This window comes from Kogia breviceps, chromosome 19 (genome assembly GCF_026419965.1).
Source record: "Kogia breviceps isolate mKogBre1 chromosome 19, mKogBre1 haplotype 1, whole genome shotgun sequence".
Taxonomy (NCBI): Eukaryota; Metazoa; Chordata; class Mammalia; order Artiodactyla; family Physeteridae; genus Kogia; species Kogia breviceps.
The window spans coordinates 44,296,291-44,321,857 of NC_081328.1; the positions used below are offsets into that span (position 1 = coordinate 44,296,291).

Here is a 25,567-nt window from a genome sequence, read left to right on the forward strand (position 1 = left end):
TATTGTTATAAACCACCCAGTGTGTGACATTTTGTCACGGCAGCCTTAGCAAACTAGGGAAGGGACGGGAGGAGGGACTACCAGCAGGCTACAAAGAGGCGGAGGAGACTTCCGGGGCTGATGGGTATGAGATGTTCACTGTCTCCATTATGGTGATGGATTCACAGGTATATAAATATGTCAAAACTTAAACTGTACAATGTAAATATGTACAATTTATTGTGTGTCAATTAAATTTTAATAAAGCTGAATTTCTTTTTTAACCCACACTTCATCAAAAAGTCTACATTAATAAATGCTGGAGAGAGTGTGAAGAAAAGGGAACCCTGTTACACTGTTCGTGGGAATGTAAATTGGTGTAGCCACTATGGAAAACAGTATGGAGGGTCCTGAAAAGACCAAAAATGGAGCTAACATATGATCTAGCAATCCCACTCCTGGGCATATATCTGGAAAATATGAAAACTCTAACTTGAAAAGATACATGCACCCCAATGTTCATAGCAGCACTATTTATAACAGCCAAGATACGGAAGCAACCCAAGTATACATACACACACACACACACACTCTAAAATATCACTCAGCCATAAAAAAAAATGAAATATTGCCATTTGCAGCAACATGGATGGACCTAGAGATTATCATACTAAGTGTAGTAAGCCAGAGAGAGAAAGACAAATATTGTATAATATCACTTATATGTGGAATCTAAAAAATAATACAAATGAAGCCATATACAAAACAGAAACAGACTCACAGACGTAGGAAACAAACTTACGGTTACCAAAGGGGAAAGGGAGGGTGGGGAGGGATAAATTAGTAGTATGGAATTAACAGATACAAACTACTATACATAAAATAGATAAGTAACAAGGATTTACTATAGAATACAGGGAACTATATTCAATATCTTATAATAAACTATAATGTAAAATAATCTGAAATATATATATATTACATATGTATATAGCAAACTGAATCTGAAACTGACACAGTATTGTAAATCAACTGTATTTTAGTAATTTAAAAAAACCCCAGGGTACATCAAGCCCATTCACAAAGACTTGTAAGAATGACTAAGTCCTGCAAATGGGAAAGAAGGCTTAAAGCTGAAGCACAAAACTGACCCATCAGAAAATCCTCTGGGATAGATTCAGCTATCCTAGAGCTATTTCTGATGCACCTCAAGGAAAAAAATCCATCCACCCCATAAAGTAGCCTGTCTCTGCAGGTGTGCTACGGTGCACCTCTGATAAATACCCTTTTCCTAACATTTCAGGACAGGTTCCTACTTAAGCACAGTGGGATTAAAATACCCAAACATGAGAGTAAAATTTGTCATATTCTTATATAAAATTATGTTCAACAAGTGATTTATAATTGAAGAGAGCAGACATTCTATCACATTTATTACAAAAAGCATCTATCAGTCTTCTCTTGTTCAGACTCGCATTTGAACATGTGTTGTTTCAAAAACTTACTTTAAAACTAAATGCAAGTTAGCAGAGAGCCGAGGATCTGTAAACTGTGTTGTTCTGTTGTTATGGTCAACGAAATAAACTCTGCCTGTTGCTGTATTCCGGATCTCCCATCCAGGAGGCAATGGACCAAGCTCTTCACAATTGATGTTGCTAAGATCCCTGCAAAAACAAATATAAAATAAAAAATACCTCACTGCTGGGCCTGCTGAGCCAAGCAAGTGTAAATGACACAGAACAATTCCATGAAATTCAGACTTCCATGAAGTCTGAGAAAATGTATTGTTTCAGAAACTTGAGGCGTTCAGCTGGAATCTTTAATTCCCAATGGTTTAACAAACTTGCATACTCAAAACCCAATCCATAGATGGCTCAGAAACGTATCACACAGCCTCTACATTTTTAGTGAGTTCATTCCTGGGCTTTAATGTAATTCAGGTTTTAAGTTAATATAAAAGCAATCACAACATTTGCCAACATAAACTGTACTTCAATACTTGTCTGACAAAATATTGTTTTCCAAATGTCAGTGATATAAGAAATTAAATGTTTTCTAAAATTTCCCTTCAATTATTTCTTTCTTGACTATACCATAAAATCTGTGTAAATGTTCATTCCATGATTAATTTTAAGCTCTTCAACAAAGAAAAACTGGAAATGTTATTGAAATTGTGATCCTGGAAATAACCACAGTATATATTTTAAAGGATAACTACTCCCTTTTGAATTCTGAAAGATATAAAGCTAGTGAATTAAGAACCTGTTTAAGACACCTTAGGAAGAATGTTCTAAGGTTTACTGCTACAATAAAAAAAAGCAAAAAGACTTTTTGCTTTTTGTAGCAAAGACCACTGTTATTATATCATGCATTCTTAAAATACTATTATATATGACAAAGATTTATAGAACCTTAATGAATGAAATAAAAGCAGCATGTCTAATATAAATTTAAACCGTAACCAATAATTACAATGACAAATTTCATCAAAATTATGTTTTCAAAGTTAAACTAGAAAAAAAGTTTTCCTGAAATAACCTCTTCTTGGTCATAGTGAAAACATAATGATGGGCACCCAGAGATTTGTTGGAACAATGATTTTTAACTTGTGCTTATAGGTGTCCCAGAGATTCTTCTGCTACAGAACTAAAGACTGGAAAGAACACACTATTCTGAGACACTGCTAGTCTCAAAAGAGGCAAGGGGAAAAGTTCCAAGAATCCTCCTCAGATTTTTTTTAAGTGAATTAAACTGGAGCTGGCACCTGAGCGGCAGACAGGCAGAGCGGGGGGCTGCCGGAGGTGGTTAATTGGGAAACGCAGCCTCAGGCCAGCGGCAAGGTTGGAAAAGGAAATCTGGAACTTCCCCACAGAGAACTCAAAGGGAAGATGAAGTGATTCCAGGAAAAATTCCTAAATTCTCACTTTAGGTCCACAGAACTCCAACCAATTAAAATCAAACTCACAATCAAAGATCACCAAACACTTCAGAAAGGAATTCATGATGACTGAGTCAGTAGAAACAAAACCACGGAATTAGATCCCCAAGTACTGTCAGAGATCAAAAAGAATAGCTATGATATGCAATGTTTAAAACAAATAATAAAAGGGAACAATTACAAACTATCACTGAGAGATTACTAAGAATGAACAGATAGATTTTTTTAAATGGAACTTTTAGAAATGAAAAACAATTATCATTCTTCGTAATCAAAGAATGAATAATGCTTTTGATGTAATGCAGAATTTCACTTTATATCATTTGATTTAGAATTTTATAAATTTATGGTCATACATGGGAGGGTTCTAAAGAATTGACAAGAAGCAGAAAACTGGAAACACTCTTTATGTGGAACTGGAAAATGATTAAAGGAAAATGGTATGTTATACAGCCATAAAAATTAATACAGATCTGTATTTTAAGACTACATAGTCAGTATGCAATATGGTGAATAACAAAGCATTAATCATTATTTTAAAGAGAAATACAAAACAATCTAAAATGGTACTTCTCAGATAAATCTAAGTTTACTGGATATCTTTACATGAAGTTAGTTTTAAAGTGTCTGAGTGACACTATTTTATAAATGTCTTTGATTGAATAGTGATGATATTTTAATAGAATCTAAATATTTACAGTCTGCTTTGATAAAAGATCCTCCATACAAAAGACATATTCACTAAAGGATCCCCCCAAACAAAAGACATATATTTTAAGATAACAATTTGGAGCATAGAGACTAAAGGAAAGAAATATAATCCAAAGCATTATTTCATAAAATCATTATTCAATACTCAATATGAAATATTCTTAAATCTTTATAGAAACCCCTTATTCATTAATGAAAAGCCAACATTGTTTCCTTACGAATAAGAACACACTGCCCAACGTGGTGCCAAGATCTCTCTGTTTCAACTTCCAACGCCAGCTTACACACCACTCTTTCAAAAGGCAGCTCAAGATCAGCTTTCACACTGTTGTAAATCATTCAGTTTTTTAAAAAAATCATTTTTCTTCTAAACATTTCCTTCCAATGATTTTAAATTATGTTATAGAAAAGTCTGTTACTGACCTTCAACCTGATAAACAGAACCCAAAACACTTCTTTTTATAATTTACACATCAAAACTCTTATTTCTAAAAGTTAGGCACTTAGATTTCTTCAGTGAGCTTATTAATAAAACAAAAATTTCCTCGCCACTATTTTTTTTAAATCAACAGCTTATATCATGAAGACACAGAAATGGCAACCTTGATACAATAATTAATGATAACATTTCCTTGGCTGCCATCCTCAAAAGATTCTGATTAAGCTCTATCACAAAGTAAAATATTTGGGGAATTCCCTGGTGGTCCAGTGGTTAGGACTCGGTGCTTTCACTGCCGGGGCCCAGGTTCAATTCCTGGTCAGGGAACTAAGATCCCACAAGCCGCAAAGTGCGACCCCCCCCCCCCCAAAAAAAAGAAAACATTTTCATTAATAATAGCTTTATTTATAAATAAACAGAGTATCAAAGCAATCCAAACTCAGCTAGTCACATCTGCTTTTAATTCAAAAACATGATTCTAGACAAGTAGAACTCTAAGTACAAACTTTAGGCAGAAAAAGATCTCTTGACCCTCGACAGGACTTTTTTTTTTTTTTTTTGAAGAGAGGAATGTTGCACTTAATATATAAAATATCCTCATCCAACAAAGGTATGTATAGCTTACAAAGTTGATTTAGAATTTTACTTAGAACTCAACCTCTTTTTGCAGCTTCAACTGGACTACTTGGCACTCTCCATCCGTTCAGAAGAAAATAATTCAAAATAGCTAATGGTTTAAAATGTATTATTTGATACTAAAATGTACCAGAAACTGTGTTAAACTACTAAATTGATTTTGTGTCATTCCATCTTCTTAAAGTTAAAAGATAGCTGACATTTTGGTTAGTAAATGCATTCAACAAGGCCTGCAATTCAAACATACAACTTTTGGCATTTAAAATTAATTTATGTTAATTGGGTTATTCCTTTTCTACATTAAAATGAAACTTGAAGATTGAATACACTTATATAAAGTTAAAATAAACATACCTTTTTCAAAAAAGCCTAACCAGAAATAAAAATATCAATTTACTACCCTTAAAAAAAAAAGGGTATGTTTTTGTAAGGTTATGTATGTTTTCCCCAGGTCAATTTTCAAATTCCTAAAAGACCCACATTTTTGCCTCGATTTTTTTAAGGGGGAGGGGGAGAGGAACTGGAGACTGGTTGGGTGGTACGGCACTGGGGTAGGGTTGCAGAGAAGTAAGTAGGACTTTCTACTAAATGTCAAACTGAAAATATGATCAGAAAGAGCCAAACTTTTACATCATCTATTTTAAGAAGTTAAAGATTAAATAATCAAATGAATCCTAGGTGAAATGGATACTCAGTGGCACGCAGGGTAGTTGAAACATGCTCTTACCTAGGCACTCTTGGGTCATGCCATGTGCTCACACCAGTCTGAGTGTGTAAGAAATACACCTGACCTTGTTGTGTTGTCCTCTGTTCTGTAAAATTAAGAAACACTAATAATAAAAACATATTCAGAATGTCCAAATCAAAAACAGCTATAAACACTAGGATGATATTATATTAATAGGTAAACTCTCCAAATTACCAATCTATTTTATTACAAAAGAACTGCTTTACAAATCACTTGTTCTGAACTCAGAACACATTTTCTCCTGGAAACAGTCTTATAAATGGTGGTGAGGGTCACAGCCCAGCTATTTAAAAGCCAACTACACTTAAAATGTGGCTCAAATATTAAACATGTTGCAATGGAAAAAGAAAACAAGATTGTCACAGTACCAATAATTAAATAAAACAAACATGAAGAAATTATCTTTTATTTGTCTTAAATGTGGAGCCTAAGGGAAACAGAAGGGCTCAGAGGAAGAGGCTAACCAACTCTGGGGAGATTCTCAGGGATTTGCAGAAACTTTCAGAGTTTGCAGGCTGGTTATGCTTTTTAAATTATGCCTAATTTTATATCAAAACTTATGTTTTTTCTTTCCTTGAGAGAGGTGCATTCTCAAGACTACATTTGGACTCAAACAGAAGCAAAAAAAAAGATGGAATATAGAAGAGACACCCTATAGACTAAAAGAAGCAATGATGGAAAAATAATCAAGTTAGGAGCAGGAAGACTAAAGAGTACGTATGCCTACTGGGGGAAAAAAAGCCACAGGTAAAATTAAGTCAAAGCCCTTGGGGAGAGAGTGAGGAGGCCAGGGCAAAGAGAAGGAATCTATGAAAGGGTTTCTTCAGTGGTGGTCTGTAGTCTTTATTTACTTATGTTTTCAAGCAACAGAACTGCCTTTTTTTTTTAAACAAAATCTAATGAAAAATTCCAATATATGAAACAATAAAACTATTGCTAATATTTATTAGTATAAATTTGTTTATAAACCTGTAATAAAAATCAATTTAAACTTTTAAAATTATAAATGTAGAAATGTTTAAAACTGGTTCTAGATGACAGCTGCAATAATTTCAGCCTTGGTACCCACTTTACTCCTATGTTTTGGTTGTACGAAAAAACTTTTTTTAAATCCAAATCACACAAATATTGTAGAAGTATAACCACCCCCACTCCAAACCACTTGCCTTATAATCTCAATTAAAAAGAATGCCAGGGCTTCCCTGGTGGCGCAGTGGTTGAGAGTCTGCCTGCCAATACAGGGGACACGGGTTTGTGCCCCGGTCCAATAAGAACCCACATACCACGGAGCAGCTAGGCCCGTGAGCCATGGCCGCTGAACCTGCGCTCCGCAACGGGAGAGGCCACAACAGTGAGAGGCCACAACAGTGAGAGGCCCGCGTACCGCAAAAAAAAAGAATGCCAGGAGATACTTGATTCTAAGGTCTGGATATTAATAATAACAGCTAAATTTTAACTTCTCATGAAATTTCATTTATTTCTTGCAACAAATCTACATGGTTGGTAATAATATTTTCCCCACTTTATAGTACAGAAGATAAAACTGAGGCTCAAACAGGTTAAATAATGTGTCCAGCATCACACAACTAATATATAGCAAAGCCAGGATATGAACCCAGCTGTTTCCCAAACCCATGCTCTAGCCACTGTGCTTTAAGTTAACCTGTGTGGCCTAGCTAAATTAATGGAAAAATTGGGGTTTTTAAAAATTAAATAGTTAAAATACTTAAAAAATAAAGTAAGAATGATGCATTCGTGTAAGTCTAAAAAACATTCTGGACTAAAAATAGAAGTTAGATCAGGCAATTCCCAATGTTGGTCACTAGGTGTCATCATCAGCCCAGAACTGTTTATCTAGAAGCTGTGGAAAGGGCAAGGATGTTAAGTAACTTGGTTAAGCTTTTAGCAAGACAGGAGAGAACAGCTGAGGTCATACTACAAGAGTTCACAAGTTGCAATTAATTTAGGAAGTTCTGTATTCAACAATGAGAAGATTCATGTCATCTTTCACATGGAATTCTAAAATTTAGGAAATTATATAAGATTATAAGTACTTTTACACAAACATAGAAGTGACTAAATCATTTACAATAACCCAATCACTCAGATAACACAAAAGTATAGACAATACAAATACAGTATATAAATACCATCAGAAATATGCTTTTAAAATTATTTCTAAATATGCACGTCTAGAAAATTACAAGTCTGACTTCAGATTGCCATTATCAAGAAAAACACCATCTCACATTTTACAGTGCCTGTTTACAAAGCAGTCTCACATTGTTTCATATGCTTCTCACAATACCTTTGTGAAAAGGAGAGGTATCATTCATCTCATTTCATTGTAATTGGGCAAAAAGGTTAAGGTTAAATGACTAGCCCAAAGTCAAAGTGTTGTTAGTCTTCTACCACTTCAAAGACTTTTCAAAGTTGGGGAGTTTTACATTTACTTTGATTTTCATGCAGAATTCCTAAACCCAGATTAATAACTTCTTTAAAAGTTGATTTTCTGGCTTCTTAGCAAGCTGAAATCAGTAAAACACACTTTATCTTTCCTCTGCTAGTTGTCATACCATAGCCTTCTGGTAGGTCTGGAGGAGTATGTAAATGTGTCCTGCTCATGTAATTTCTATGTCGTTGTGACCTGACTCTCCTCTCTGCCAGTCTGGGATCTGAAGACTGTCCAGATGTTGCACCATTTGTTCCACTAATTGGAGTGTTCTCATCAACAAAACAGCTAAGAGGTCTGCCAGGACTAGAATATTCAGATGCTGGTCTATCGAAAAGTAACAAGGAAAAAAAGTTACTCAACTCAGATACCAAAAGCAGAATTTTTAAGACAATGTATGTACAGCAGTAACAATCACTTGTAAGAAAATGGAATGATTAATACAAATATAATGACTCAAGAACTCTCAATAAAAGCAAACCCAAAGCCTCAAAGCACCAAAGAAACCCAGGTGATAAGCAGATTATCAATTACGTATTCAAATCACTTTATATTGACTTTAATTACATTTCATATGAAATCCACGTATATTTGTAGATGTATGAGCTCACAAAGCCTTACTTGGCTTAGCCACAGGCGACCTCAGACCTGCGTCCCACCATTCTCCCACTCTGCCACACTGACATTCTTCCTCCTCCTTAAGCTTGCCATGGTCGTCCTACCTTTAGTGCTGGAGAGTAGCCCTTCCTTCTACCTAGAGTGATTTTTTTCTTCTATTTTCCCTAGGCCAGACTCCTTTTTGTCATTCAAATCTTAGCTTAAGCTTAAATGTTGCCGCTAAGAGGTCGTTCCTGACCTTCAGATCTAAACTAGTCACTCAGGCATTTGACAGTACCTCACCTTACTTCCTCAGCATAGCAGTTACTTCTGATATTTTTCTCATTTGCATCCTTGTTTCCGTCTGTCTTCCCCCACTAGAATATTTATTGAGAGAAGAAAGTCTGCCTAGTTTGTTCCCCAGCATATATACTCCCTGCACCTAGAGTAGTGCTTAGCATATATTTAAGAGTAGTAGTTCAATAAACATTGAGTGAATAAAGGAAAGATAGTCTGTCTCTTCAAAGAGCTGCCAGTCTCTTGTAGGTCATCCAAACTAAGAGGATAATCAAGAGTTAATTTTTAAACTAACATTTACAACACAACTGACTTTATACATGTGGAAATTAAAGTCAATTTTATCAGTTAAATGAGAAGGAAATAGACTTCACTAAAGCACTGACACAAGTACACATTTAATTTACACTCAGATATGATAAAAATAGGTTCTTTGACTTCCATAAAATCCTTGGCAGTTTAATAGTAGAAATCAACTCTCAAATAAGCACTTTTTAAAATGGCAACATAAACTAAGCTTTCATCTGAGAATCACAGTATAATAGAGAAAACTTTGTGGTTCAATGAGTTAAGCAATTAATCCCCAATAAATAAAAGTATAGCTAATGAGAAGCATTTGATGTTCTGTGTCATGTCTGGTGCCAGTCCTGCTCAGGGGAAAAAAAAAAAAAAAAAAGTAGAAGGAGCAAAACAAACACTGAGTAGAGGTGGCAAATAAATTTTCTTATTCTGAAAAAAAAAGGAAATCCAGCCACTTATCCTATTCATTTTCAGTTACTTCAAGAGCTTTCCTTGAAGCTTTCAAAACTTATCTTGCATCCCCATGTCTTTACACATTAAGCTCCAAGAAGGCCTTTCTGTCTTATTCATGGTTATAGCCCAAATGCTGAGCTTTACACATTAAGCTCCAGGAAGGCCTTTCTGTCTTATTCATGGTTATAGCCCAAATGCTGAGCACAGTGCCTGGCATATAACAATTTGGTTAACTGAATGATAGCTGTTACCCCTACCCTCAACACTTTTTATCACCTTCCCCTTACCTGGCGAAATCCTCATATTCTTCAGGATTTAGTTCCGAGACTCTCCTCCTTCAGAGTTTTCCTTTGCAAGTTCTACCATCTTGCCCCCAACTCTAAGTCAGGTGCCCCTCCACATGGTCTCAGAGCATCTGGTTCTTATCTTGGTCAAAGACCTTACTGGACACAATATAATCATCCCCCAACATTACTGAATAAGTGGAGATCCTGTATACATATTTTGTTACAGCCGTTCAATAATGGACTCAAAACATTTTTTAAGAGTCCTAGAAATAAGATGACTTCTCAATGTATTCATTTAACTCATCTAATATATATTTATTGAACACCATCACAGGCCATGGAGCTACAATAACAGGATGACCTGCTAAGCAATCTTTATTAAAAATAATAATGGCATTTGCTATAAGATCTACTGATCTACAGCAGTTTAAACCAAGAAAGGAAATCTGGTAAAGCTAACAGATAAACAGATAGGGGACTTCAGGAGGGCAAACAGCATAGACCATGGGAAGATACTTGTATGTTCTTACCGTGTTGGGCGTTCCCATTGCGTAGTTCTTGTTATGTGGTTTAGGTACTGGATTCTTCCAGAGGCAGTTCGCCTTTCTTCCCAGCTTAAATAAAAATATTGAGACATAAAGCAGTAATAGGAAGCCAGACATGGAATGTTTTTAGAACAAGCCAGGAAGACATTTGCTGTTACGAATCAGGAATGACAAATTGAAAAGGCAATGCACAGAATATAGGAATTGTTTCAACTTATTTTAGAACTGTACAGTATGTCTTCCAGAATTCTGAAGCTTTTAAAATATTTATACTGAGGTGTGACTAATATTTTCCATCAGCCAAAGTGAGAATTTTTCAATGATGTCAACAATGCTCAATTAAATTATACTGATTTCTCCAGAATTTAGTGGGGGGGGGGGGAAGGCCATACTAAAAATAAAAATTATACATAATTTTTAAAAATTAAATTTAACTAGAAAAGTATATAAAAGCTTTTCAAAGCATTTAGCCTACCCAAACTAATTTTTAAAATCTTCACATTTTTATTTTCTCTTACACATTTTCTACTAAAAGTTATTAATTTTTTTTAAGTCTAGTTGACATACAATATTATATTAGTTTCAGGTATACAACATAGTAGTTTGACATCTATACACTACAAAATGATCACCAAGGTAAGTCTAGGAACCATCTGTCACCATACAAGGTTATTACAATATGGACTATATTCTCTATGCTGTACATCACATCCCCATGACTTACTTATTTTATGACTGAAAGTTTGTACGTCTTAATTCCCTTCACCTATTTCATCCATTTCCCCTCCTCTCCCTCCCCTCTGGCAAACCAATAGTTTGTTCTTTGTATCTATGAGTCTGCTTCTGTTTTGTTTGTTTGCTTTGTTTTTTAGATTCCACACATAAGTGAAATCATATGGTATCTGTCTTTGTCTGACTTATTTCATTTAGCATAATACTCTCTAGATCCATCCATGTTGTTGCAAATGACAAGATCTCATTCTTTTTTTTATGGCTGAGCAATATTCCTGTGTGTGTATGTGTGTGTGTAATACATCTTCTTTATCCATTCATCTATTAATGGACACTTAGGCTGCTTCCATATCTTATCTATCTTACATATCTTATCTATTGTAAATAATCCTGCAATGAACAAGGGTGCATTTACCTCTTTCAATTAGTGTTTTCATTTTCTTAGGATACATATCCAGAAGTGGGATAGCTGGATCATATGGTAATTCCGTTTTTAACCTTCTGTAGAACCTCCCTACCATTTTCCACAGTGGCTATACTGATTATATTCCCACCTACACTGTACAAGCACTCCTTTTTCTCCACAACCTCACCAACATGGGCTATTTCTCAAACTAATTTTTTAAAAAGCAATAATGCCACTTCTTCCTCAATATCCTATTAATTCATATAACAAAAAAATTAGGCGAGTGACAATAGTTATATTAATATTCCACCAAACCACTGGCAGAGGTTTGGAGGCCTTAAACAATAGAAAATAAAAAGATGCTAAACAGGTTTCTTCCCCTGTGATTACAATTATAGTACAATAATGTAGAACAAATTTAGAATAAGCCATACAACTGTTGTAATCTCTCGATACTGACTAGTTATTTCATCCTAAACTTCCCCTTCAAAAGTACCATAATCCACCTCAAATCCATAAAAATTAATAGATATATCAAGAAGCTAAAATGATCTATAAACAGCCTTAAATTATAGCAATTTTTAATAGCTTACACAAAATGAGCAAATACCATAGCTTGGATTTGAAGTTTCATGTCAAAAATAACTTAAAACTCAACCAATTATACACTTAAAATGGATACAGTTTATTGTATGTAAACTATACCTCATTGAAGTTAATTAAAAATACTTTGAAAATTAAAAATAAAATTGGTAAGGTGTCAGAACTAGTATGAAACAAAGACAGAGAGCAATGATAAAAAGCATAAGCTTTGGAATCAAGCCTTAAATCTGTGTTCCAGTTCTGCCATTTCTATGTGGCCTTTGGCAAAACACTTAACCTGAGTCTCAGTTTCGTAAGTCTGTAAAACACATGAGGGTAATAATAGTAGTAACAACAGTAGTAATAATAGCTAATTATTTATTAAGCACTTACTCTATGCAAGACATTGTGCTACGTGCTTTACATGAATGATTTCATTTAATCCTCACAAGTACTGATGGTGTATATACTATTATCATTATCCTCTTTGATAAATAAATATAAACCAAAGCTTACAAAAGTCAAATAAATTGATTGAACTCATAAAGCTAGTAAACAGAAGAGTAAGGATTGGAACCCAAATGGTCTAATTCCAGAATCACATTATGAGAATTAAATGATCTAATGTATATCATGTAATGATATATATGTAATGATAAATGATATAAAGTGCTTATAACACTATCTGACACTTGCAGGCTCAATAAATGTTACTATGTTATTGTAATTACTATTACACAAATTCTGTATCCCATCCCTCTAAATAGAGCAATGCCTCAGATTGAGCACCTACATGCCTTGTTTTGAATAATTTAATCAATCAAAAAAGTTTTCCTTTTGAATATATAATATTTACAGGAGATTTAAATTTGTCAAGAAATTTGATTTGTCTCCTAGTCAAAACTCTTAAAAAACAAATGTAACATATCTAATTCATGGCTTATTTTACGAATTTGTTGTGATAAGATCCCTCACTAATTTTCTAAGTACAAGGAAACCCTAGATTGTGGAATTGATCAGCAAATTTCTAAACTTAAACACCAACTTATTTCTCATTATTTTAGGGATTTTATCTAATGATTTTTGCTTACCCATCTGGTAAATCATTATCAAACAAACGACTGCAGTCCACAACTTGTCCTCCTGTGCCTATTCGGTCTCTGGACTGAAGACTTACTATTAAACAACAAAAACATTACTAAGAGTCACAGAACTAGAAAGAATTACTGCAATTTAAAATATTTCTCTTTGAAAGACACCTGTCTTAGCTTATTTTAATACTTAAGAACGAACTCTTTGGTTTCTACTAAATTCTGCAATTTTTTTAAAATTTATTTTTTTGGCTATGTCGGGTCTTCGTTGTGCACGCGGGCTTTCTCTAGTTGCTGCGAGCAGTGGCTACTCTTCATTGCAGTGAGCAGGCTTCTCACTGCGGCAGCTTCTCTTGTTGCGCAGCACAGGCTCTAGGCGCACAGCCTTCAGTAGTTGTGGCTCGCGGGCTCTAGAGCGCAGGCTCAGTAGCTGTGGCGCATGGGCACAGCTGCTCTACAGCATGTGTGATCTCCCCAGACCAGAGCTCGAACCCGTGTCCCCCGCAGTGGCAGGCAGATTCTTAACCTCTGCGCCACCAGGGAAGCCCCTGCAATTTCTTTGTCCATGAGATTTTTCTCTTTAAGGTTTTCTACACTTTATCGTGTTCATGGAGGAGAGTCTAACTCCTTTTTTCCCATCCTAATGAGGCAACGCCAGGCCACTAGTGCACTTAAAAAGAGGTGTAACACATGAAAGGTATATTTGTGTGATCCACATTTTTGAGTTTTCAACTTCCTTCTCAATCTAAGAATGACAGGAATTATGAATAACGCTGTAGTGTAGATATTTCCCTGCAATAACCAGAATAGGGCTTTTGTTATGATGCTACTTTGGCAACTCTCTATGAACCTAATTCACTGCCTTGTAAAACTAAGTCCTTCAAGTCCTTTCTGTAACTAAAACCTCTCTGATAGGTTCATATAATACAATCATGTTATTCTAAATTCTGCTCTATAATGCAATGGTAAGATTCCAATTGCCTGTTACTTCTTTAAGAAGCTTCAAAGGAGCCCACCTCAGTGCCCTACCATTCCAGGTATCTTGATCAAATCTCAATCAATTCTTAAGGTAAGTCTCAGGAAATTTTATATAAAGGGGCCAATTCAAGATAACCCCACTAGCCCACTAAATGCCTTATGAGTAAGGTAACAATTTTTCCCTTTCTCCAATCAGTGCTATACTACCATTCTATTTTTTTCAATTAGTAAAGATTACTTTAAAACTGCAAAGCATTAAACTGGTTTTTCTTACTCAAAAACCAGTTTGAGAATTACTTTCAGAAAACCTTAGTATCATCTATAAAGTCCATCTCAGTGTTCTACTGTATTTGTATACTTTTAAAGAATTCCTTCCTAAAGGATCGATAGTTCTTCACATTAGGAACCTATTTTTTACATTATTTGTATTTTTTTGCTTTTTTAAAAAATAAGTTGTCCTAGATTCTGCATCCACTATTTGAATAATTTTACATGACTCATTTAATTCATGCCAATACAATGAAGCTACAGTTACTGTACTTTGATTTTAAAGGTATTTAGAGTTTAGGTCAGCTTAAATAAAGCCAAAATTCACATAACTTTCAATTCCACACTTACCTACTATCTGTCCTCTAACTGTATCATTGTCATTTGGCCCAAGTTTGCATAGATCCAACCTCTGATCTATTTCAAATCAACAACAGCAAAAGGCAAAAAATAAGTTGGTATCAGAGATTCTCATATCTACAGAGTGATAGTAAATTTCTACAAGCCACTGGAAATCAGACCAATCATTTAAAGAATTAATCAAGTTTTAATGAGACAAATGTTTAAAATTCTCTAACTGTGTACATAATATTAGTATAAATGTCTCGACAAAAGTTTTGACAAATTCAGATTTCAAAAACCATGACACTGGTGCCAACATGCAGTATTTTCTCTCCAAAGATTTCAGAACACTTCAGTCTAAGTCTTAGCTTGCCACTTAATAGTTTTGTTCTTAAGCAATTTATCCCCAAGTCTCAATTTTCTCGTGTATAATTGTAGTACTTACCTCCTATTAAGGATTAAATCAGATGGTTATGTAAAACTCTTAGCACAGTACCTGGCACATAAGTGTCCAATAAATGTTAGTTGTTGTCATTGTTTGTTTGTTTATTTTATTTTTTATTTTTTGCAGTACACGGGCCTCTCACTGTTGTGGCCTCTCCCGTTGCGGAGCACAGGTTCCGGACGCGCAGGCTCAGCGGCCATGGCTCACGGGCCCAGCCACTCTGAGGCATGTGGGATCCTCCCGGACCGGGGCACGAACCCGTGCCCCCTGCATCGGCAGGCGGACTCTCAACCACTGTGCCACCAGGGAAGCCCGTCATTGTTATTTTTTATCTAACCACTTCACATAACTCCCACACACAAAGTAAGTATTAATAAGAAGCCAAGTATAAACTAACATAAGGGTTTGAGTTCTGGTACTAACTCATTTAGAAGCAGCTCACTTCTCTCATGCCTCATCTATAAAACAGATATAACACTGGCCTGGGTAGTTACAGTAAGGAACAATGTCACCCATTGCATGTTGGTTTTACTTTGATTACAGCACTTATAACTGAATTCTCTTTATAGCTGTATGCCATCTGTCTACTTAAGTAAATCACGAATTGATAAAAGGAGGAGACCGTATCTTACGTTTTTATATTCTCCACTCCAACCTGATAGAATGGAACTACATCAGGTGCTTAATAAATTAAATATTACTACACATCAAAAAGGTCAAATAAATTACTGCAATGAAACATTCACAAGCAGCAGAAAGAAAATCTGTGCCCCACCTGGCTTATTTTTCCCATTACGAAATAAATGGACACTAATAAGAGAGCTGTGCAGAGGACCTGTGCAGAGCGATGCCTCTTCTGTTCAGCCCTTGTAACGTGTCCTGCTCCCCGTGCCAGAAGGCCTCTGCCCTGGCTTCTCAGAGGACAGGATTCATGCCTTTTTCACCTGTCACTGGGCTTGCTAACAGTACCTGACACTTTAAAGGTTCAATAAATGTTGGCTAAACTGAACCAGAAATAAGGTCATACATGTGACCTATAAGTCTTCAGTTTGCCTGCTGCATTGGGTTAGAATAACATGGTTCATTTTGTTTGTTTTGTTTTTTGGGTTTTTTTGGCTGCACTGTACAGCATGTGGGATCTTAGGTCCCTGACCAGGGATCAAACCCATGCTCCCTGCATTGGAAGACACAGTCTTAACCACTAGACCACTGGGCAAGTCCCCAAAATGGTTCGTTTTTTATATGCTAGAACTTTTCCAATCCCAACATCTTCTACCTCCTGTTGGTCACCCTGTCAACCCAGAAATATAAGAAATTCTCAGGTGTCTTTAAATTCCCCTCAGAACTTCTAGCTCAATTTTCTCCTTTTTAATTTTTAACAGTAATATTTTTATAACTGGGTTGTGGTAATCATACTACATTAAAAGGGGTCATCTCAATATTACATATCTAACATTCAAAGCTAAATTCAAACTATTTTTATTTATTAATTTCCTTAGCTGGAATCTATGTGAATTTTTGCTTAGAATAGGCATCTGGACTACAATCCCATGACAACAGCTAGCAATATTTTTTATATTATATAAAAAAGAATTCTGTAGAAAAAGAAAAAAATTTTCTGCTGAAAAAGATATTTCCATCTATGTCTCAATGGAAATACCCCCAAAAGATGCTCTGTCATCTGGTTACATGAATTACACATATACTAACAAGTCAACTTGTCAACCCAATATAGAAATTGCTTCTAATGTCTTGATCTTGGTCTAATTTTGTAAATGACCAGTTTGGTGAAAAATTAAGCTACAGTTAAGCAGTTAATACAGCTGTCTTACACTCAAAATAATGTCTTACCTTTATAACTTTTAATTTTTCAGAACAGTTTTATATGTCATTTTTATTCACTAATAATTCCCCTTTAACTGTTACAATAAACACTCCAATGACCTAAATAAAACTCCCTTTATCTCACAAATCCACCTAAACTAGAGGTGGAATCTTAGTTCCCTGACCAGGATGAACCCGGGCCCGAGGCAGTGAGAGCACAAACTCCTGAACCACTGGAAAACCAGGGAATTCCCTCTTTTTATTCTTCTGGATATCAGTCATTTCTTAGCACTTATAAATTCACTGGATACTAAGTATCAGCTCTAATTCATTTCTAGGTTTCACATATTTAAAAGGTTTCATTCTTTTTAAAAAGTCAACAAAGTAAATTTAGACCAGGAATTTTTACCAATGTTTCAAACACACACAGGAAATAAAGTTTTTGGACACCTGCCTCCCCCAACAAAAAATACACATACATATATATATTTAAATATGTATATTTAAATTTTTAAAAGCACTAGTATCTACTCACAACCAGTGTCTTTGAGGCGGTTGATGGCATTGGAAAGAAGACGAACACAACCAAGAAATCCAGCACCTTGTTTTTTATGGATCTTCTTGTGATTCCACACACTGATCGTAACTGAATCAGACTTTCCAATATACCTATATAAAACAAAAGGACTGCATGAGTAACTTGGCAATTATGAGTAGTTAGTATAAAATTTTTCTTTTGTTTTTGTAGTCTAAAGTCACAAATGCTTGAGTATGGCTAGATAACGCAAAATATGTTTGAATTCAGTCTATCCACAGGACTGAATTTAATTTTTTTTTTAATTCTAAAGTAAAATCTAAAAAGAATTTTTAATATATTCTTTATCATACCTGCCACTCTCAGGCTGAGTAACAATTTTTGTTAGTAAAAAAAAAACTATTTTAGTAGCTAGTGTCAAATAACCCTATGGAAGTTTATGATTATTTCTTTCCAAAAACAAAAATCTTAGAAAAACTTTTATCACAGTTACATTTTAAATACACTTCAATGACATGACCTAGTACTTCAGCGAATTCACTCAGTTCATTTTCAAGAGGCATTGTCAAGGCTGACAGACCAAAAATCTGACATACCTGTTATGTTTTAAAATGCTGTAGAACAAAAGCTGATTGTAACGCTTTTCCCCTGCTTCTCTCCTGTATGCAGGCCTTGAGCGAGCAGGACTCTTGCAGATTTCACTTCACTGCCTGCAGACAAGCAGAGCAGGGAAAAGCGTTACTATACTTGTCTGCGCATATACCTGTAAGTATGGAGAAGCTCTACCACAGCCAATTGTTAACATGGTGTCATCCCATGAAAAAATATAATAAAATAACATAATTATATCAGTAGAACCCTAAATTTCAATGACTCTTAAGAGGTCAAATTTTTGGTCCAGCAACCTTGACCTTAAACTGTCATTCAATAAAGCAGTAATATCAGAAAAATTCACCTGGTATATAAAAAAGCCTAGACCACTTAAGTAAGGACTAAAACTTTTTAAAATAAATTTATTTATTCATTTATTTAATTTTTGGCTGCTGCATTGGGTCATCGCTGCTGCACGCGGGCTTTCTCTAGCTGCAGTGAGCGGGGGCTACTCTTTGTTGTGGGGCGCAGGCTTCTCATTGTGGTGGCTTCTCTTGTTGCAGAGCACAGGCTCTAGGCACGCGGGCTTCAGTAGCTGTGGCCTGCGGGCTCTAGAGCGCAGGCTCAGTAGCTGTGGCACACAGGCTTAGCTGCTCTGTGGCATGTAGGATCTTCCCGGACCAGGGCTCGAACCCATGTCCCCTGCATTGGCAGGTGGATTCTTAACCACTGCGCCACAAGGGAAGCCCTAAAACTTTTAAATGAGTAACATGAAAGGCACACTTGAGGCCCTGGATCCAGCTTTGTTAAAGCATGCCTACCCTTCTAGACTTTTAATTATGCAAGCTAATACTATTTTTTTAATTTAATTTTTATTTTATATTGGAGTATAGTTGATTTACAATGTTGTGTTAGTTTCAGGTGTACAGCAAAGTGATTCATTTATACATATACATATATCTATTCTTTTTCAGATTCTTTTCCCATATAGGTTATTACAGAATATTGAGTTCCCTATGCTACACAGTAGGTCCTTGTTGATTATTTTATAAATATAGTAGTGTGTATATGTTTTATTATGCAAGCTAATGCTTTTCAAAAATTAAGCCAATTTGAATTTCATTTCTGTTGCTTGCAAATGAAAAAATCTGGACTAAAATAACATTCAGTATGCATGTATCAATTTTCAAATAGACCTAAACGGACTTAACTTGGCAACTATGTACCTGCATGATAGGTAAAACTTCTAGAATCAGAATCAAGTATTAACCAGCTAAACTGCCCCAAACCAAACATTTAAAAAAAAAAAAAAAATCACACTAAATCCGCTTCCCTACTGATAAGCCTGATATACAGGTATGCTAAAATATTGGTTCCCTGAGGCCTTAGAGCAGCCCACCCACCACTGGCTTAAGAGTTCTTTTGGGAGGCTGGATGTCAAAGCTCAGAGAGACCTTGAGAACATACACTGAAGACAAGGGAGCTTCTGTCAGCCTGTATCCTTGAATGACTATGTGACAATGTCTTGCTTCCCTGCCAAATGGACCTTATATACAAAATATACTTTTATTGTATTAAACTACTGAAAATGTGGGGTTGTCTATTATATCAGTCTATTATATCTAACCAACACAAGGGACAAATCATAAAGTGCCTTGTCAGCCACAGTATGAACTCTGGCTTTTACTCTAAGTAAGACAGGAAGCCAATGGGGGATGTGGAACAGGAGAGTAACCAGATTTGATATACACTTTGACAGGATCATTCCAGCTGCTGTGTTGAGAAAGACTGTAGCAGCAGCAAAGCTAGAAAAGCAAGGACTCTAAGGAGGGGGTCCACAGGAAAACCACAGCCTGTGAGCCAAATCCAGCAAAGCCCAGGGTTTAGTACAATTTCACTTTTTTTCCCCAAGGAAAAAAATTTTTTTAAGCTTGAAGGCCATATTAAAAATACTTACAATGTCTGTATCTCTCCATTCACATTATCGCTTTTCTAACATAAAGTTATTTTCTATTTGACGGCTTCCTTCATAATCTTGGAACTAGTTTCTTTGCCATTCTTGGCTCCCTCTAAGCCATTCTTCACATTACAGCCAAAATGTCCACTCTTGGATATAAATCTGATAATAGCATTTCCCCACTTAAAACACTTTCATTGCTCCCTATTGCTTTTAAGAGAGTATTCAAACTTATTAATAGGCTTTCAAGGACCTTCATGAGCTGGCTCCCGCTTGCCTCTTACCACACTCCCCTTACCTTACACGTGAACTTACCAATGCTGCCTCTCTGAACTGTTTTCAGAATCACGTTGTCTTTCACCTCTGGGTCTTCACACAGACAGCTTTTGCTTAGAGCCTTCCCACCTTCTCCGTCCTCAAGTTAACTCATATTTAAGGTCTAAGCCTAAATGCCACTTTTTCTAGGAAGCTCTCCCCAGCTCCTAAATCTGTGTCAAGAAGTTCTATATATTTCCACAGCACCCTATACATATTCTCATCACACTGTTTATACTTTCCTATTTCTTGTCTTTATATATCACGTGGCTGTAAGCTTGGAGGACTATGTCTTGTTCACTGTTGTAGCTGGGTCCCTGGCTGAATTTAGATCTGATTGAAGCTAAAAGAAATGGCTTTAAAGAATCTGATCAAGGGAATTCCCTGGTGGTCCAGTGGTTAGGACTCTGTGCTGCCACTGCAGGGGGCACAGGTTCAATCCCTGGTCAGGGAACTAACATCCCGCAAGCTGCGCAGCACAGCCAAGAAAAGAAAGAATCTGATTAATAACTCAAAAGCTTAGCTACACAGATAGTAGGTAAATACAAGTGGAACATTCGGAAGAAAAGCTGATGTTGCTAAAGCATGAAATAGAACGACTGTGAAGCTTAAAAGTCTAAACACTTGGAAAGTCAGGATCTCAGGACTTTTAACATGTTTATAACCTGGGAGATGTTCACAAAATGGGAGAAGTTTAGAGAGCATATAACGGAATTAGCAACCTGTAGAAAACTGAAACCTAAGCCTGAAAGGAGCAACAGACTCCCTGAAACAAGATTATTACTGCCACCAAGCCCCGAAATATTCCCAAACTGTAAGCCCAATATACTCTGATGGTGATGATGAGGCTGAAACAGAATAATAAGTCAAAGTACTTAAAAGGAATGGAAAGTGTAAATCAACTACACCTCAATTTTAAAAATTAAAAAATAAAATAAATAAAAGGAATGGAAAGACCTCCTGAATCCCTTCCCCAACGTAATTCATCCTCAAAACCTGGCAGCACTCAGGGACACTAGGTACAGCTGAGGGAGGAGGTGAAATTCTGTAAGAAAAACAGGGTATTAAGAAGAGGTTAATCTAGTGAATGGAGAGACCTCCTACTATCCCTATGTCATTCAGATCCATGAACACAAGCATCCAAGAATACAGCCCCCAGGAAGGAGAGGGAGAATTCTGTGCAGAAAATGTCACAGTTACTCCTGATTACCCTACCAAGCTGATCAGCTCTACCCATGGGTAGAGAGTTTCCAATCAACATTTAAGTGTCTCCCCTTAAGTATAAAAAGACAGAAATCCAAACCAAACTAACAGAGAAAAAAGGAAATCAGAGAAAAGAGAGGCAATACAACAGAAAAAAACTACAATTATAATACTTCTCTCATCAGAGAAGATATTGTGTCTAGGAATAAGAGTAAGTTATGAAAAAGGAACAGTCAGAAATCAAAATGATATTGGAAATTTAAAATTTGAGAGCAGAAATTACAATAAATAGGAATGCTGGAAAACAAAGTTGGGAAAACAGCCCAAATATTTCATGGTAGTTTTTAATTTTTTACTAGAACAAAAATTTTTTATTATAACTTTTTTTTAACTAAGATAAAATATGAGAGAAAAAAGACAGGACAACTAAATGATGATCAATTCAGGAGGGATAACATCCAAATAACAGGAGTTCTCGAAAAAGTAAAAAAGAGAAAGAAATACAATGGAGAAGAGGAAATCATCTATAGATGATTAAATAAATAGAAAAGTTTCTCATAACTAAGGAGTTTAAGTATCCAGATTAAAGTCACAGTAAGCATCTAGTACTATATTTCAGATATACCAAGTCCATTGTTAAAAAATTTAACATCGGGCATGAACAGCATACCCTGAAATCTTCCAGTGGAAAACAACAATCATGAAGGACCAAAATCAGGATGCCATCAGCAATACTCTAAACTTGCGCTGTCCAAAATGGCAGTCACAAGGCACATGTGGCTATTGAGTACCTGAAATATAGCTAGTCCAAACTGAGGCACTCTGTTAATGCAAAACAAACTCCTGATTTCAAAGACTTCGTTGTTTTTTGGTTTTTTTATTTAAAGGCTACACCACGCAGCATGTGAGATAGTTCCCTGACAAGGGACTGAAACTGTGCCCCTGAAGTGGAAGTGTGGAGCCTTAACCACTGGACCGCCAGGGAAGTCTCTCAAAGACTTTGTATAAAATAAACAAAAAGGGCTTCCCTGGTGGCGCAGTGATTGAGAGTCCGCCTGCTGATGCAGGGGACACAGGTTCATGCCCCGGTCCGGGAATATCCCACATGCCGCGGAGTGGCTGGGCCCGTGAGCCATGGCTGCTGAGCCTGTGCGCCCAGAGCCTGTGCTCCGCAACGGGAGAGGCCACAACAGTGAGAGGCCCGCGTACCACAAAACAAACAACTCGCTTGTTTTATTTTGATATGTTGAAACGAAGATATTTTAGATAAAATTAAGTTTAATTTCATCTGTTTCTTTTTACTTTTTTTAATGTGGCTACTAGAAAATTTTAAATTACAGATAAGCTCACATTTGTGGCTCACATTGTATTTCTATTCAGCAGTGCTGATCTAGACCTAGAAAACAGTGGAGTAATGTATTCAAAATTTGAAGGGAAAGTGATGTCTCACCTAGAAGTCTATACTCAGACAAACTATCAACCAAGTAAGAAGACAAAATATATCTTCAGACAAAACCTCAAAGAAATTTTCCCCATCTTTGTACTCTTCCTCAAGATAACAATGGAAGACATACTTCACCAAAACAGGGAAGTAAACAGAAAAATAGGAAGTCATTGGACTTAGAAGAGAGAAAGGAAATTCCCAACATAATGATAAAGGCAAGTTCCAGGACAACTGTGCAGAAGGTCTTAGAGAACTAGCAGTCCAGACTGAAGTAAAGGATAGAAGCTCTAGGAGGGCTATCTCCAAGAAGAAAACAAAGCCAATAGACTATCTCATGTGGTGAACATAAATAAGCAGAGGACACGTTCAGTACTTTAAGAGAGTTTGTAAATTTCTTAATGAGATGGAAAACTAAACAAATGGCGAAGTTAGACAGTTATTAACTTCATAAAAACGGAAGTTGGGCTTCCCTGGTGGCTCAGTGGTTGAGAATCTGCCTGCCAATGCAGGGGATACGGGTTCGAGCCCTGGTCTGGGAAGATCTCACATGCCGCGGAGCAACTGGGCCCATGAGCCACAACTACTGAGCCTGCGCGTCTAGAGCCTGTGCTCCAGAACAAGAGAGGCCGTGACAGTGAGAGGCCCGCGCATCACGATGAAGAGTGGCCCCCGCTTGCCACAACTAGAGAAAGCCCTCACAAAGAAATGAAGACCCAACACAGCCAAAAATAAATTAATTAATTTTTAAAAAACCAGAAGTTGTCAAGAAAGAAAATGTAATCACTGCATACCACGTGACTCAGTTATAAATATTTACATGATCATAATAGCATAAACACAGAACAATAATGTAACCGAAAAGGTTCATATAACTATACAGGAGGACTGGGAGAAGGAAAGGGTCATGTGGATGTTGTAGGCATGGATATCAGCTGTAAAAGCTAAATCATTTTCTATGGTAGAAAATGTAAAAATAATACCTAACATGAAATAAATATATATTTATATTAAATGCTATAAATAAGCATATCTAGAAGCAGAAGAAAATTCTAGAACAAACAGCCAAAGTTATTGAAAACAGTTACCCTGAGAATTGGAATCAGGAATAAGAACAGGACAGTGAACTGCATTTTCCCATTAAAAGACCTACAGTATCATCTGCTTTTTTAAAAACAGTACAGGGCTTCCCTGGTGGCGCAGTGGTTGAGAGTCCGCCTGCCGATGCAGGGGACATGGGTTCGTGCCCCGGTCTGGGAAGATCCCACATGCCGCGGAGCGGCTGGGCCCGTGAGCCATGGCCGCTGAGCCTGCGCGTCCGGAGCCTGTGCTCCGCGACAGGAGAGGCCACAGCAATGAGAGGCCCGCGTACCGCCAAAAAAAAAAAAAAAAAACAGTACATATGCTACTATGATTAAAATAAAAGAAACCATCCATATAAGAAACAAAAAGAATGCCTATGAGTGTACTCCAGTTATGATTTCCGATTTATACTTATAACTGACCTAAAGTGAATTAATACCTTTATTTGATTGAAAAAAAGGTGTGGGGGGGGAGGTTGCTCTATACTGTGTATCCATTTTGTTCTTCATGGGTTTATTAAGCATAGCTCACCTTCCAAAACTAGCTAACAATAAGCCAAAGTACTTTCACACTAGTTTTGCATCCCTCTGTGAGGACCAAATTACACCACAGATCAAACTCAGATCATATTCAGTGATTCTTTTCAAAGACTATATCAAATAACAGTGATTCCATGTTTCATTTCAAATAAATCGTTTAAACCTACAGGTCATAATGCTGATTCCATTTTGGATCAAGTGTATTCTTCACAGTATCTGTAGAATGGCACTGCCCAGATCCATCAACCACCACCTTAGCAAATGGATCAGGAAGCCCTGTGGGAAAAAAAGGGAGGGTTCTTTTTTAATTAAAGAATATTTTGATATGGAAGATTAATTATATAAAGATTAATATTTGCTACAAAACAAAAGATTATTCCATTCTTCATTAAAAGTTTAACAATAAGCTATAAATGAAAAGTGGTCCATTTTAAAACTAAGATTAAAGCTAATTCTACATTAAATATCAAAAACTACATTTTTTCTTGCTCCTATCTCAAAACACGCTCAGCTTAAACTACCAAAGTCTAGAGATTACTTTATAATGTACAAGTTATCATAGATCTTTACCAGCCCTTTAACTCCAGAAAGGTGAATGCTTAAAACATCGCTGGCTCTCTTAGAGCTTTCCCATGGTCTCCCTTAGTGGCTCATTTAAAGAAAGTCCTTATTAAAGTTTTCACACAGTAACACGGGCTACAGAGATATCAAATTAGCCAAAAAGTTTTAATGATTAACTATCATGAGTGATGAGAAACTGAAACAAAAAATTTAATACCCTGCCTTAAAAGAGTGTACTATCTAATTGGGAAAATTAAAACACCATACATTAAAAACAAAAAACCAAAAAAAAC

General features: G+C 36.2%; 1 protein-coding gene and 2 non-coding genes across 4 annotated transcripts in view; 2 read left to right on the plus strand and 1 right to left on the minus strand.

The window, feature by feature from the left end:
• SMURF2 (SMAD specific E3 ubiquitin protein ligase 2) overlaps positions 1-25,567 on the minus strand; it is a 117,246-nt gene that overhangs the window by 21,847 nt on the left and 69,832 nt on the right. For both annotated transcript variants that reach the window (XM_067022227.1, XM_059046909.2), the window contains exons 3-10: positions 24,881-24,989; positions 17,585-17,718; positions 14,790-14,855; positions 13,194-13,278; positions 10,368-10,451; positions 8,028-8,230; positions 5,431-5,515; positions 1,485-1,643 (exon numbers count right to left, since the gene is read on the minus strand). In XM_067022227.1, the coding sequence (XP_066878328.1) occupies positions 1,485-1,643; positions 5,431-5,515; positions 8,028-8,230; positions 10,368-10,451; positions 13,194-13,278; positions 14,790-14,855; positions 17,585-17,718; positions 24,881-24,989 (925 nt within the window). The remainder of the gene's footprint in view (positions 1-1,484; positions 1,644-5,430; positions 5,516-8,027; positions 8,231-10,367; positions 10,452-13,193; positions 13,279-14,789; positions 14,856-17,584; positions 17,719-24,880; positions 24,990-25,567) is intronic.
• TRNAE-UUC (transfer RNA glutamic acid (anticodon UUC)) lies at positions 4,323-4,394 on the plus strand. The gene has a single exon. It is a non-coding gene; the product is annotated as a tRNA-Glu (tRNA).
• TRNAG-GCC (transfer RNA glycine (anticodon GCC)) lies at positions 20,829-20,901 on the plus strand. The gene has a single exon. It is a non-coding gene; the product is annotated as a tRNA-Gly (tRNA).